This window comes from Cherax quadricarinatus, chromosome 31, assembly GCF_038502225.1.
Source record: "Cherax quadricarinatus isolate ZL_2023a chromosome 31, ASM3850222v1, whole genome shotgun sequence".
In the NCBI taxonomy this organism is placed as follows: domain Eukaryota; kingdom Metazoa; phylum Arthropoda; class Malacostraca; order Decapoda; family Parastacidae; genus Cherax; species Cherax quadricarinatus.
In genome coordinates this window covers 23,436,566-23,451,644 of record NC_091322.1, presented here as the reverse complement: position 1 = coordinate 23,451,644, position 15,079 = coordinate 23,436,566, and the positions used below count along the sequence as shown (strand labels likewise).

General features: G+C 46.0%; 1 protein-coding gene across 1 annotated transcript in view; it reads left to right on the top strand.

Moving 5' to 3' along the window:
• The first annotated feature begins 5,291 nt into the window (after positions 1–5,291).
• Positions 5,292–15,079, top strand: part of eEF5 (eukaryotic translation elongation factor 5) — a 46,616-nt gene continuing 36,828 nt past the window's right edge. Inside the window, exons 1-2 of the mRNA XM_070090260.1 lie at positions 5,292–5,442; positions 13,642–13,766. Coding sequence (XP_069946361.1) covers positions 5,307–5,442; positions 13,642–13,766 — 261 coding nt within the window. The 5' untranslated portion in view covers positions 5,292–5,306. The remainder of the gene's footprint in view (positions 5,443–13,641; positions 13,767–15,079) is intronic.

Here is a 15,079-nt window from a genome sequence, read left to right as displayed (position 1 = left end):
TAGTACATCTAGCTTCTGCACTTCATTTTGGTAAATATGTTCCTTTCAATTCGGGTCCAGCATGACTCTCACCATCTTATTATGGATGATTTTTGATCTATTTTTTCATTTTTTTTCTTTACGGCAGGACACCACATAAAATGAGTTCTCTATATTTCATTGTACAAGATCTTGCTTGACTGAAGCCTGGTCTCAGACCGGGCAGCGAGGGCGTTGACCCCCGAAACCCTCTCCAGGTAAATTCCAGGTAAAACCGTGCTAATAAACACTGCGCCTGTTTATGGAAGAATTTTAGTCTGACTCACTTTCTTTATCACTTTCGTATGCAGGAATAAAGTAAATCCATACCACGGGCGGGGTTAGAACCCGCGATCAGATTCTCAAAACTCCAGACCATCGCGTTAGCCACTGGGCCAGTTAGCGGGTTCTAACCCCGCCCGTGGTATTGTTTGCAGTCGTGTCATTACGACTTCGTCAGTCAGGAATCAAGTAATATTCCCAGGTGGCGGGGTATGGGTCGGCCTAGGGAAGGCTGGAGGGACGGGGTAAAGGACGTTTTGTGTGTAAGTTTATTCAAGTACACACAAATGCAAGCCCATGATGACACTCTTCAGGTCGCTTGTTCTATCTAGGCTGGAATATTGCTGCACACTAACACCACCTTTCAAGGCAGGTGAAATTGTTGACCTAGAAAATGTACAAAGAACCTTCACGGCGCGCATAACGGAGATAAAACACATCAATTACTGGGAGCGCTTGAAGTTCCTGAACCTGTATTCCCTGGAACGCAGGCGGGAGAGATACATGATTATATACACCTGGAAAATCCTAGAGGGACTAGTACCAAACTTGCACACGAAAATCACTCACTACGAAAGCAAAAGACTCGGCAGGAGATGCAACATTTCCCCAATGAAAAGCAGGGGTGTCACTAGTACGTTAAGAGACAACACGATAAGTGTCAGGGGCCCAATACTGTTCAACTGCCTCCCAGCATACATAAGGGGGATTACAATAGACCCCTGGCTATCTTCAAGCAGGCACTGGACAAGCACCTACAGTCGGTACCTGACCAGCCAGGCTGTGGTTCGTACGTTGGATTGCGTGCAGCCAGCAATAACAGCCTGGTTGATCAGGTCCTGATCCACCATGAGGCCTGGTCACAGACCGGGTCGCGGGGGCGTTGACCCCCGGAGCTCTCTCCACGTAAACTCCAGGTAAACATAGATTATCATACATAGCAGCATAGCAGCATAAATGGGGAGAATTCAGAGCGGGGAAGCGTCACGAGCGGTGTTCCACAGGGGTCAGTGTTTGGCCCCATGTTGTTCACAATCTACATAAACGACATTGATGAGGGCATAAAGAGCGACATAAGCAAGTTTGCCGATGACACCAAATTAGGCCGTCAAATTCATTCTGACGAGGATGCAGTGGTCGGAGAAGTGACAGATGCAGTTTAATATAGACAAATGCAAAGTTCTAAATGTTGGACAGGAAAATAACCATGCCACATATAAACTAAATAATGTAGATCTTAATATTACGGATTGCGAAAAAGATTTAGGAGTTCTGGTTAGCAGTAATCTGAAACCAAGACAACAGTGCATAAGTGTTCGCAATAAAGCTAACAGAATCCTTGGCTTCATATCAAGAAGCATAAATAATAGGAGTCCTCAGGTTGTTTTTCAACTCTATATATCCTTGGTTAGGCCTCATTTAGATTATACTGCACAGTTTTGGTCACCGTATTACAGAATGGATATACAGTACTGTAAATGCTCTGGAAAACATACAAAGGAGGATGACAAAGTTGATCCCATGTATCAGAAATCTTCCCTATGAGGATAGACTGAGGGCCCTGAACCTGCACTCTCTAGAAAGACGTAGAATTAGGGGGGATATGACTGAGGTGTATAAATGGAAGACAGGAATAAATAAAGGGGATGTAAATAGCGTGCTAAAAATATCTAGCCTAGACAGGACTCGTAGCAATGGTTTTAAGATGGAAAAAATCAGATTCAGGAAGGATATAGGAAAGCACTGGTTTGGTAATAGAGTTGTGGATGAGTGGAACAAACTCCCAAGTACAGTTATAGAGGCTAAAACGTTGTGTAGTTTTAAAAATAGGTTAGATAAATACATGAGTGGGTATGGGTGGGTGTGAGTTGGACCTGATTAGCTTGTGCTACTAGGTCAGTTGTCGTGTTCCTTTCATTAAGTGAATGTGACCTGACCTGACTAGGTTGGGGCATTGGCTTAAGCCGGTAGGAGACTTGGACCTGTCTCGCGTGGGCCAGTAGGCCTGTTTCAGTGTTCCTTCTTTCTTATGTTCTTATGTTCTTACGTGTACAGAACCTAGGATAACACAGAAAAGTTAGACAAAGTGACTTATTTCCATTGGGATTTTTTGTATTTCCAATGGGGTCGTGTGTGAGGGGCTTGGACTTCCAGCAAGCGTGCGTGAGCGTGTAAGACAGGAGTGAATGGAGACAAATGGCTTTTAGGACTTGACGTGCTGTTGGAGTGTAAGGTAACATTGATGAAGGGATTCAGGGAAACCAGCAGTACCGGACTTGAGTCCTGGAGATGGGAAGTACAGTGTCTGTACTGTAAAGGGTGTTAATGTTGCAGTGTAAGCGCGGCTCTGGCAAGACAGTGATGGAGTGAATGATGAAAGATTTTTCTTTTTCGGGCCACCCTGCCTTGAAGGGAAACGGCCGATGAGTTAATAAAATAATATAAAATAATTTCACAAAAGTTGCTTTTGAGATAGGTTCCTCGTTACACGGTACTTTTATTATATCTTCAGTTTTCATCTTGCTATTGTCTGCACGAGTCCAGTTTGTTCAGGTATATTCTTGACAAACCAAAGGAGCACTGCCATCTGCAAAAAGAAGTTTACAGGCAATACAATGGGCATGTCAGTGACAGAGAAGAAGAGTACCCGGCAGTTTACTTACTGATGCTGCTGCAACAGTTGGATAACAGGAACTGAAACAATTGTAACTTTAGTTACTTTATGGTATAACTCATTATCAATATTTATTACGATAAGGATCTATAGACATATGGCTATACCCAAGGATTGTCACTGTTGCCAAACCTTTTTCTGAGATCATATTCGTCAAGTTTAGAACTACGGTGGTTGGCCTTCTGCCCATTTCACATATTACTGCAATTTGTTTCTTACCTTTTGAAATTCATGGTGTGATTCAACATCTTAACTATTTGCATTAAACCTTCTTAGCCCTTGATCTCTGTAATATTATCTAGTATCTCTTCAGTTGTTCAGGTCTCAGTTCTGCTTTTTCCTCATTCTAATTTATTTCATTGGCTTGTGTAACTGTACTTATACCTAAGTAAACTTACTAACGTCTCCATTTGGGCTGAATCAAACCCAGGTCTCTCAGACGTCCACAAAAGGCGCTGTCTCATGAGCCACCAACAGTTTTTCTGGTGATGTAGTTAATAAGATGGTCGCTAAGTCCAGTGTATATATATATATATATATATATATATATATATATATATATATATATATATATATATATATATATATACGTAGTGACGAGTAGGTAAAACTGGTCAGCCAACAAGAACTCACTTAAAATTGTCCTTTCTAAAACTTTCTCTTATACATTTAATGATACATTTTTTCATTTATGATAATATAAAAATTAATGATTTTGCAACAAAAAAGACTTAGGAAACTTACCTAACCTTATTGTTACAAGCGCAATTTAATTTAGCCTAATCCAACAAAATATATTTTATATAACTTTACAATAATTTAAACACAAACACAATGAAATATACTTTTTTCCTTATTCAGAATGATTTTGCGAAATTATTGCATACACAAATTTTCGCTGGCCTTATTCGGTAAGAAGTGCGTTGCTATTTAAGCCAAAATCACAAGTTTTACTTATTTGGCACGACATTATATATATATATATATATATATATATATATATATATATATATATATATATATATATATATATATATATATATATATATATATATATATATATATGTCGTGCCGAATATGTAAAACTGGTCAATTAGCAAGAACTCATTTAAAATTAAGACCTTCCTGAAATTTTCTCTTATACGTTTAAAGATATATTTTTTCATTATTGTTAATGTAAAATTTTTTAATTTTGCACCAAAAGAATCTTAGAAAACTTACCTAACCTTATTATAACAAGAACAATTTATTTTAGCCTAACCCAACTAAATATATTTCAGATTTGTTTACAGTAATTTAATACTAAAGAAACAAAGTGAAATATATTTTTTTCATTAGGTTCAGAATGATTTTGGCGAAATTAATGCATACACAAATTTTCGCTTGTCCTATATGGCAAGATGAGCGTTGCTATTTAATCCAAGATCGCAAGTTCTGCCTATTCGGCACGACATATATATATATATATATATATATATATATATATATATATATATATATATATATATATATATATATATATATATATATATATATATATATATGAGTATACAATTCTACTACAGTATTACTACTACTACTGGTAATATTAACAAAAATATTCCTGATTCAGATTAATTACGCATGGTTTTATACACACAATGATTACAATACGAACAATTGTTAGTGTCAAACATTATTGTAGTTAATAAATGTGGCGTCGATAATGTGTAAACACGAGGTGTTGCAGCACCTTGTACAATGTTACTTATGTTAGTGTAACTATGTAATGTAGTGTAACTAGTTAATATGATGTTAGTTATTATGATGTTAATGTATGAATTGTAGCCTTAATAACTGAAGTGCAGTTATTCATTAATTTTATGTCTTATTTTGGAAATAATATCATTCGTAGTGTTATTAATGTAATATTCCCACTGGAAATGCATTACATTGAGTTTATTGAGTTATTCTAGGGTTAACATACGTATTATATTACATTTATAAGTATGTTCGTCCATAACAGTGTGTGCTCTCAAGACCAGTGTAAAAAAAATATTTTTGAAATACCTAAATTAAAATCTAATTTTTCACATTAAATAAGTCATAATATTTGATTTTAGTGGATTGATTTGAATGGATCCTAAGTTAAACTCTACATAATTTGGTATATAAGATCTTTGTAAAAGTTTAAACTTGAGTATGCGACCTAAATAAACAATAGAAACAACTCATATTCTTTGATTTTATTGGCCTATACAACCATAAAGTATTATATATGCGAGTGCTAATAAGCTCCGTATACACCCAAATCTATTTCAAAAACGTTGCATGCTACATATGCAATAAGTAAATGAAAAGTTTGGTTGTAGTTTGTGTTGCGCGTGGCGCTAGTCAGGTGAGGAAGGGCGGCCATATTTGGAGGTTGGCGGGTGTGGAGTGCGCGCGCCCTCTCTCGCTCTCTGCTGCCTCGCCCCGGCAACACACGTGTAAGTTGACCCTCTCCTCAACTCCTTTTCTGCTACCTGCTACCGCCTCTGTGAGTCTTGACGTGGTGCTCGCCTGCCCTGATACTTGGTGTCCATGGTGGGTGGGCAGTGAGGGCGGGAATGCCGCCGCCAGGGCCGCCCTAGCGCCATATTCTTGGGGAAAACACTCCCATGACCACAATGACAAATACCCTGGCCGGCGCCATATTGTAGATTTTTGACAACTTTTTAAATAAATACTTTACTTGCTGGTCATATTACGATGTTATTATGGCGGCTAGAGGGGCCGAGATGCATCCTAAATTTTAATAAAATTGCTAGTAACCTGATAATAAGGTTACTAGTTTATTTGTACGATATTTTTACAAGTACCGCAACCAGGAGGCAATATTTTACCAGTGCCGGACGTACGAAAATACAAATATTACTTTCAAATAGTATATTATTCAGGATATAAACCTAATATTGTGTGTAGTAGTAGTGGTAAACGGCTGGGAAATGATAGTATGGGAATTCCAAGATGTTCGAGTTGTTATAGATGTAAAGTGAAGGCTGTCACCTGGCTCGGAACTTCCCTTTGTGCGGTCCACGTTGCTCAAATCTATTTTTGCTGTAGCTGCTGAAGCAGTAAGTTCAGCTGCTGGCCAGGTAGGCTGGGGAGGTAGTGAAAATAGGAAGTTAAATCATATTAGAGATGTCTTAGGGTAGGATTTAGCACACCATAATTAACGACTGGCTAGTTGTGCAGCCGTAGATATTTGTGCTGTTGTCAGCCTCTGTTGTGGGTCAGCTGGGGCTGTTGTGAGCCTCTGTTGTGGGTCAGCTGGGGCTGTTGTGAGCCTCTGTTGTGGGTCAGCTGGGGCTGTTGTCAGCCTCTGTTGTGGGTCAGCTGGGGCTGTTGTCAGCCTCTGTTGTGGGTCAGCTGGGGCTGTTGTCAGCCTCTGTTGTGGGTCAGCTGGGGCTGTTGTCAGCCTCTGTTGTGGGTCAGCTGGGGCTTTTGTCAGCCTCTGTTGTGGGTCAGCTGGGGCTGTTGTCAGCCTCTGTTGTGGGTCAGCTGGGGCTGTTGTCAGCCTCTGCTGCGGGTCAGCTGGGGCTGTTGTCAGCCTCTGCTGTGGGTCAGCTGGGGCTGTTGTCAGCCTCTGCTGTGGGTCAGCTGGGGCTGTTGTCAGCCTCTGCTGTGGGTCAGCTGGGGCTGTTGTCAGCCTCTGTTGTGGGTCAGCTGGGGCTTTTGTCAGCCTCTGTTGTGGGTCAGCTGGGGCTGTTGTCAGCCTCTGCTGTGGGTCAGCTGGGGCTGTTGTCAGCCTTTGTTGTGGGTCAGCTGGGGCTTTTGTCAGCCTCTGTTGTGGGTCAGCTGGGGCTTTTGTCAGCCTCTGTTGTGGGTCAGCTGGGGCTGTTGTCAGCCTCTGTTGTGGGTCAGCTGGGGCTGTTGTCAGCCTCTGTTGTGGGTCAGCTGGGGCTGTTGTCAGCCTCTGTTGTGGGTCAGCTGGGGCTGTTGTCAGCCTCTGTTGTGGGTCAGCTGGGGCTTTTGTCAGCCTCTGTTGTGGGTCAGCTGGGGCTGTTGTCAGCCTCTGTTGTGGGTCAGCTGGGGCTGTTGTCAGCCTCTGTTGTGGGTCAGCTGGGGCTGTTGTCAGCCTCTGTTGTGGGTCAGCTGGGGCTGTTGTCAGCCTCTGTTGTGGGTCAGCTGGGGCTGTTGTCAGCCTCTGTTGTGGGTCAGCTGGGGCTGTTGTCAGCCTCTGTTGTGGGTCAGCTGGGGCTGTTGTCAGCCTCTGTTGTGGGTCAGCTGGGGCTGTTGTCGGCCTCTGTTGTGGGTCAGCTGGGGCTGTTGTCGGCCTCTGTTGTGGGTCAGCTGGGGCTGTTGTCGGCCTCTGTTGTGGGTCAGCTGGGGCTGTTGTCGGCCTCTGTTGTGGGTCAGCTGGGGCTGTTGTCGGCCTCTGTTGTGGGTCAGCTGGGGCTGTTGTGGGCCTCTGTTGTGGGTCAGCTGGGGCTGTTGTGAGCCTCTGTTGTGGGTCAGCCGGGGCTGTTAAGAGCCTCTGTTGTGGGTCAGCCGGGGCTGTTGTCAGCCTCTGTTGTGGGTCAGCTGGGGCTGTTGTCAGCCTCTGTTGTGGGTCAGCTGGGGCTGTTGTCAGCCTCTGTTGTGGGTCAGCTGGGGCTGTTGTGGACCTCTGTTGTGGGTCAGCTGGGGCTGTTGTGGGCCTCTGTTTTGGGTCAGCTGGGGCTGTTGTGGGTCAGCTGGGGCTGTTGTGGGCCTCTGTTGTGGGTCAGCTGGGGCTGTTGTGAGCCTCTGTTGTGGGTCAGCCGGGGCTGTTGTGAGCCTCTGTTGTGGGTCAGCTGGGGCTGTTGTGAGCCTCTGTTGTGGGTCAGCTGGGGCTGTTGTGAGCCTCTGTTGTGGGTCAGCTGGGGCTGTCAGCCTCTGCTGTGGGTCAGCTGGGGCTGTTGTGAGCCTCTGTTGTGGGTCAGCTGGGGCTGTTGTCAGCCTCTGTTGTGGGTCAGCTGGGGCTGTTGTCAGCCTCTGTTGTGGGTCAGCTGGGGCTGTTGTCAGCCTCTGTTGTGGGTCAGCTGGGGCTGTTGTCAGCCTCTGTTGTGGGTCAGCTGGGGCTGTTGTCAGCCTCTGTTGTGGGTCAGCTGGGGCTGTTGTCAGCCTCTGTTGTGGGTCAGCTGGGGCTGTTGTCAGCCTCTGTTGTGGGTCAGCTGGGGCTGTTGTCAGCCTCTGTTGTGGGTCAGCTGGGGCTGTTGTCAGCCTCTGTTGTGGGTCAGCTGGGGCTGTTGTCAGCCTCTGTTGTGGGTCAGCTGGGGCTGTTGTCAGCCTCTGTTGTGGGTCAGCTGGGGCTGTTGTCAGCCTCTTGTGGGTCAGCTGGGGCTGTTGTCAGCCTCTGTTGTGGGTCAGCTGGGGCTGTTGTGGGCCTCTGTTGTGGGTCAGCTGGGGCTGTTGTGAGCCTCTGTTGTGGGTCAGCCGGGGCTGTTGTGAGCCTCTGTTGTGGGTCAGCTGGGGCTGTTGTGAGCCTCTGCTGTGGGTCAGCTGGGGCTGTTGTCAGCCTCTGTTGTGGGTCAGCTGGGGCTGTTGTCAGCCTCTGTTGTGGGTCAGCTGGGGCTGTTGTCAGCCTCTGTTGTGGGTCACCTGGGGCTGTTGTCAGCCTCTGTTGTGGGTCACCTGGGGCTGTTGTCAGCCTCTGTTGTGGGTCAGCTGGGGCTGTTGTCAGCCTCTGTTGTGGGTCAGCTGGGGCTGTTGTCAGCCTCTGCTGTGGGTCAGCTGGGGCTGTTGTCAGCCTTTGCTGTGGGTCAGCTGGGGCTGTTGTCAGCCTTTGCTGTGGGTCAGCTGGGGCTGTTGTCAGCCTCTCTTGTGGGTCAGCTGGGGCTGTTGTCAGCCTCTCTTGTGGGTCAGCTGGGGCTGTTGTCAACCCCTCTTGTGGGTCAGCTGGGGCTGTTGTCAGCCCCTCTTGTGGGTCAGCTGGGGCTGTCAGCAGCCTCTGTTGTGGGTCAGCTGGGGCTGTTGTCAGCCTCTGTTGTGGGTCAGCTGGGGCTGTTGTCAGCCTCTTGTGGGTCAGCTGGGGCTGTTGTCAGCCTCTGCTGTGGGTCAGCTGGGGCTGTTGTCAGCCTCTGCTGTGGGTCAGCTGGGGCTGTTGTCAGCCTCTGCTGTGGGTCGGCTGGGGCTGTTGTCAGCCTCTGCTGTGGGTCGGCTGGGGCTGTTGTCAGCCTCTGCTGCGGGTCGGCTGGGGCTGTTGTCTGCCTCTGCTGCGGGTCGGCTGGGGCTGTTGTCAGCCTCTGCTGCGGGTCGGCTGGGGCTGTTGTCTGCCTCTGCTGCGGGTCGGCTGGGGCTGTTGTCTGCCTCTGCTGCGGGTCGGCTGGGGCTGTTGTCAGCCTCTGCTGCGGGTCGGCTGGGGCTGTTGTCAGCCTCTGCTGCGGGTCGGCTGGGGCTGTTGTCAGCCTCTGCTGCGGGTCGGCTGGGGCTGTTGTCAGCCTCTGCTGCGGGTCGGCTGGGGCTGTTGTCAGCCTCTGCTGCGGGTCGGCTGGGGCTGTTGTCAGCCTCTGCTGCGGGTCGGCTGGGGCTGTTGTCAGCCTCTGCTGCGGGTCGGCTGGGGCTGTTGTCAGCCTCTGCTGCGGGTCGGCTGGGGCTGTTGTCAGCCTCTGCTGCGGGTCGGCTGGGGCTGTTGTCAGCCTCTGCTGCGGGTCGGCTGGGGCTGTTGTCAGCCTCTGCTGCGGGTCGGCTGGGGCTGTTGTCAGCCTCTGCTGCGGGTCGGCTGGGGCTGTTGTCAGCCTCTGCTGCGGGTCGGCTGGGGCTGTTGTCAGCCTCTGCTGCGGGTCGGCTGGGGCTGTTGTCAGCCTCTGCTGCGGGTCGGCTGGGGCTGTTGTCAGCCTCTGCTGCGGGTCGGCTGGGGCTGTTGTCAGCCTCTGCTGCGGGTCGGCTGGGGCTGTTCCGAGCTTTTGGCAGGGACACCTAGGGCTATTGTCAGCCTCTGCTGTGGGTCCGCTGGGGCTGATGTGAGCGAGCCTCCGCTGTGGGTAGGCTGGGGCAGGTGTGAGCGAGCCTCCGCTGTGGGTAGGCTGGGGCAGGTGTGAGCGAGCCTCTGCTGTGGGTAGGCTGGGGCTGGTGTTTACCTGGAGTTTACCTGGAATTTACCTGGAGAGAGTTCCGGGGGTCAACCCCCCCCGCAGCCCGGTCTGTGACCAGGCCTCCTGGTGGATCAGAGCCTGATCAACCAGGCTGTCACTGCTGGCTGCACGCAGACCAACGTACGAGCCACAGCCCGGCTGGTCAGGAACCGACTTTAGGTGCTTGTCCAGTGCCAGCTTGAAGACTGCCAGGGGTCTGTTGGTAATCCCCCTTTGTTCAACTGCCTCCCAGCATACATGTCTCGAGCCCCTGACACTTATTGTATGGTCTCTTAACGTGCTAGTGACACCCCTGCTTTTCATTGGGGGATGTTGCATCGTCTGCCACGTCTTTTGCTTTCGTAGCGAGTGATTTTCGTGTGCAAGTTCGGTACTTGTCTCTAGGATTTTCCAGGTGTATATAATCGTGTATATCTCCCGCCTGCGTTCCAGGGAATACAGGTTCAGGAACCTCAAGCGCTCCCAGTAATTTAGGTGTTTTATCTCCGTTATGCACGCCGTGAAGGTTCTCTGTACATTTTCTAGGTCAGCAATTTCACCTGCCTTGAAAGGTGCTGTTAGTGTGCAGCAATATTCCGGCCTAGATAAAACAAGTGACCTGAAGAGTGTCATCATGGTTTTGGCATCCCTAGTTTTGAAGGTTCTCATTATCCATCTTGTCATTTTTCTAGCAGATGCGATTGATACAATGTTATGGTCCTTGAAAGTGAGATCCTCTGACATGATCACTCCCAGGTCTTTGACGTTGGTGTTTCGCTCTATTTTGTGGCCAGAATTTGTTTTGTACTCTGATGAAGATTTAATTTCCTTGTGTTTACCATATCTGAGTAATTGAAATTTCTCATCGTTGAACTTCATATTGTTTTCTGCAGCCCACTGAGAGATTTGGTTGATGTCCGCCTGGAGCCTTGCAGTGTCTGCAATGGAAGACACTGTCATGCAGATTCGGGTGTCATCTGCAAAGGAAGACACGGTGCTGTGGCTGACATCCTTGTCTATGGCAGATATGAGGATGAGGAACAAGATGGGAACGAGCCTCTGCTGTGGGTCGGCTGGTGTGAGCGAGCCTCTGCTGTGGGTCGGCTGGTGTGAGCGAGCCTCTGCTGTGGGTCGGCTGGTGTGAGCGAGCCTCTGCTGTGGGTCGGCTGGTGTGAGCGAGCCTCTGCTGTGGGTCGGCTGGTGTGAGCGAGCCTCTGCTGTGGGTCGGCTGGTGTGAGCGAGCCTCTGCTGTGGGTCGGCTGGTGTGAGCGAGCCTCTGCTGTGGGTCGGCTGGTGTGAGCGAGTCTCTGCTGTGGGTCGGCTGGTGTGAGCGAGCCTCTGCTGTGGGTCGGCTGGTGTGAGCGAGCCTCTGCTGTGGGTCGGCTGTTGTGAGCGAGCCTCTGCTGTGGGTCGGCTGGTGTGAGCGAGCCTCTGCTGTGGGTCGGCTGGGGCTGTTCAGAGCTTGAGGCAGGGACAGCTAGGGCTATTGTGAGCCTCTGAAGGGGTCAGCTGGGGCTGTCGAGAGCCCCCCCCCCCGTGCTGGGGCTGTCGAGAGCCCCCCCGTGTCGGGGCTGTCGAGAGCCCCCCCCCCGTGCCGGGGGTCAGCCGGGAGTCAACTGCAGCTGCCGAGAGATCTTAATATCACTGATTGCAAAAAAGATTTAGGAGTTCTGGTTAGCCGTAATCTAAAACGGACAACAGTGCGTAAGTGTTTGCAATAAAGCAAATAGAATTCATGGCTTCATATCAAGAAGTATAAACAGGAGTCCTCTGGTTTTTCTTGAACTCTATATGTATATCATTGGTTCGGCCTCACTTAGGTTATGCTGCACAGTTCTGGTCACCATTTTACAGATTGGATGTACGTACACGTAAATGCGCTGGGAAACTTGCAATGAAAGTTGACAAAGTTGATCCCATGTATCAGAAATCTTTTCCATGAGGATGGACTAAGGGCCCTGAATCTGCACTCGAGAAAGGCGTAGAATTAGGGGGGATATAATAGAGGTGTGAAAATGGGAATAAATGAATGGGATGCAAATAACTTGCTAAAAATATCTAACCAAGGCAGGAGTCACAGCAGTGGTTTCAAATTGGAAAATACAAGATTCAGAAAGGGTATAGGAAAACACTGGTTTGGTAAAACTAGTTGTGGATGAGTAGGTCTGAAGCAGGGCTGCTTCCTTAAGTGGATGTGGCTTGGACCTGACTGACTTAGGTCAGTAGGTGACTAGGACCTTCCTAGCATGGGATAGTAGGCCTGCTGCAGTACTCCTTATGTTCTTACAAGGCCTTGTAAAAATGATACATACCTTTATCACTTTAACCTGCTTTGATGAATGACAATTAGCTAATTTTTATTGTTAACACTTGATGCAGTTTCTATAGTTTCATATTTCTGGTAACTTGTATAACATTTAAAACTACATTTATATTTAGTATTAGGTATGTACAACTGTATCTGCTACGGTACCCTATTAAATGAGAAGTCGACACATTTACCATATACGTAAATTGCCCCCATTATTAATAAATGGTATGATATTGCCATTTCATTGCAGTACTTGTCCAGCCAGTCATTTTATCCAAGTTGACCTACACATTCACTGCTTGTTATCCTTGCAAAATTCTGCATATTACAGCATCCATAACTTAACACTTCCCAACGTAATTGTGTCCAGCACGGAGGCAGATAATGAGATTTGCGTCCATTAGTTTAATATGGTCTATAGTTTCCTTGGTTAGATATTATTGGCAGCATATTTATCACTTATGTATCCTATAATTTTATTGTACACCTATATTATATCCCCATTTCAGTTAGCCTTTTAAAGTCAATTCAGAACTGTTTAGTTTTGTAGGAGACATTCCTGGTACAGGGATTAAGTTGGCAGTCCTGTTTATCAGTGTATTTGTCTATTCTGTAATAAGACCTGAGCTGTGTTGTATGATGTAAATGAGGTCTTTGTTAAATCATCTGAAGTTTTTCCTTTGTTCTGCCCACAAAAGGAAATTTAGCATATTTTTTTTTATACAGCCCTAGTAAACTGGCCTAACCTTGCTAGTGTATTTACATATAACCTTAAATTTAGCAAGCCTTTCAAAGTAGAAAAATTTAGATTTAGAAGGGACTTTTGAAAGCACTTGTTTGGCAAAAGGGTTAAAATGTGGATCAAACTGCCTAGTATACTAGTATATTTTAAGCAAATACTTTGGCTAGCTTTAAAAATAGGCTTGACATGCACAAATGGGAATGGTTGGGTATGTAAAACTAGCCTCTCATGGTCCAGTAGGCAGTGCTTTATTCTTGATGTTTTTACTTGTGTAGTAATACCTGTAATTCAATCCATTATCTTGGGTAACTAATTTTACCATGATTTTTTTGAACAAAAGTGTTAGGGTCGGCTTTTTAGCAAAAACACTTACATTTGTTCAACAATCTCATGAGTACTTTCGTAAGAGCAGCAGGCTTGTAAATGTATGTCCAACCATATATTAAAAACTAGAAATTTAAATTTTGCAGTTTAAGTGTGGACTTTATATGGTTTTATAAATGTGTATAAATTGTAGGTTTTAAGGTTTTTGTTTTAATTCAGTTTTATTTCTTTTTAGACCTGGGCACCACTAACATGTCCGAGGAGCTGCAAGCAGATTTTGAGGGTGGTGATTCGGGTGCATCTCAGGTGTATCCCGCCCAGTGCTCCTCTCTTCGCAAAAATGGACATGTTGTGATCAAGGTAAATTTAGTCCCTTTACTGTGAAATGTCCCAAAATTAAAAATACAGTGGAACCCCGAGTTTCGAACTCATCGACTATCAAACGTTTAGTTTCAACTGATTTTTTCACACCAATTTTGTCCAGAGTATCAAACATGCCCCATGTTTCGAACCGTGTACCAGACCTGTCTGCCTGCCCCGCACCTGCGCGCCTCCCCGCTCAGGCATCGTGAGTCAGTCTGGCTTTTTCTCGAGTGAACATTACATTATATACTAGGCATTTAAAGTGCCTTAGTGATAAAATGCATATACAGTACACTCATTACTTACCTTAAAATATTTTTAATCTTAATGGTCTTAATATAGGGTGCAAGGTGAATAGTAAGGTAGGCAGGTATCAGTGTGGTAGGTATGTAACCCCCATGTTCATGAGTTTTGTAAACAAACCAGTTGTTACCAGCCTGGAAACGAATGCTTTTTGTTCACTTCGTCAAGCCGACTGGAAAAACATTTCGTATTTGTTAATTTATGTTTCGTAGTGTGTTTATTATGTAATTTTGAAAAAATATCATAGATGGATTAAGCAAAATGTCCATAGTAACGTTTTACATGACAATGCGCCTTGGCGATTATTATTGTTATTATTAATATGGCATCTTCATGACTAATAACACTATTAATGATTTTAATGTGTTCCTGCATGCCAGCAGAGGTGCAAGTTGTGGAGTTTAAAGCCTGGCTTCTGCAAGGTATGTAAATGGTGTACATACACTATTTCATTTCTACATTATGGTTTTCTTATCAAAGTGATCTAATGCAGTTAGCATTACAAACTCCATTTTCATGTCTGAAGAAGGAAAGAATGGGAAGACATTTTCATAGCTGGAGCAAGAATGCCCACGACTGCATCCTCCCCTGCCACCACGTACGTAATGACATACATATTTTATTCATTCTAGAGTGTATATCAGGTTTTTGTTATTTATATTTTTTGTCACATTAGATAAATTGATAGATAAATAAGCTGTACAGTTGATAATGGTGTAATATTAAGTACTAGTTTGTCTATGCCTCCTGACAGCGGGAACGAATTAATTGGATTTACGTTATTTCTGATGGGAAGTACTGCTTCGAGTTTCGAACGTTTCGACTTTAGAACTAGCTCCTGGAATGGATTAAGTTTGAAACTCTGGGTACCACTGTACTAGTCTTTTTCTGAAGGGTAATGACATCAGAAGTCCCTTGTTTTATAGAAAACTTGTGTAATTACACAGGCACATGGTTAGCAGTCTGGGTGCAATTTGCATATCAGCGCTTTTGCCCAGAGTCTTGTT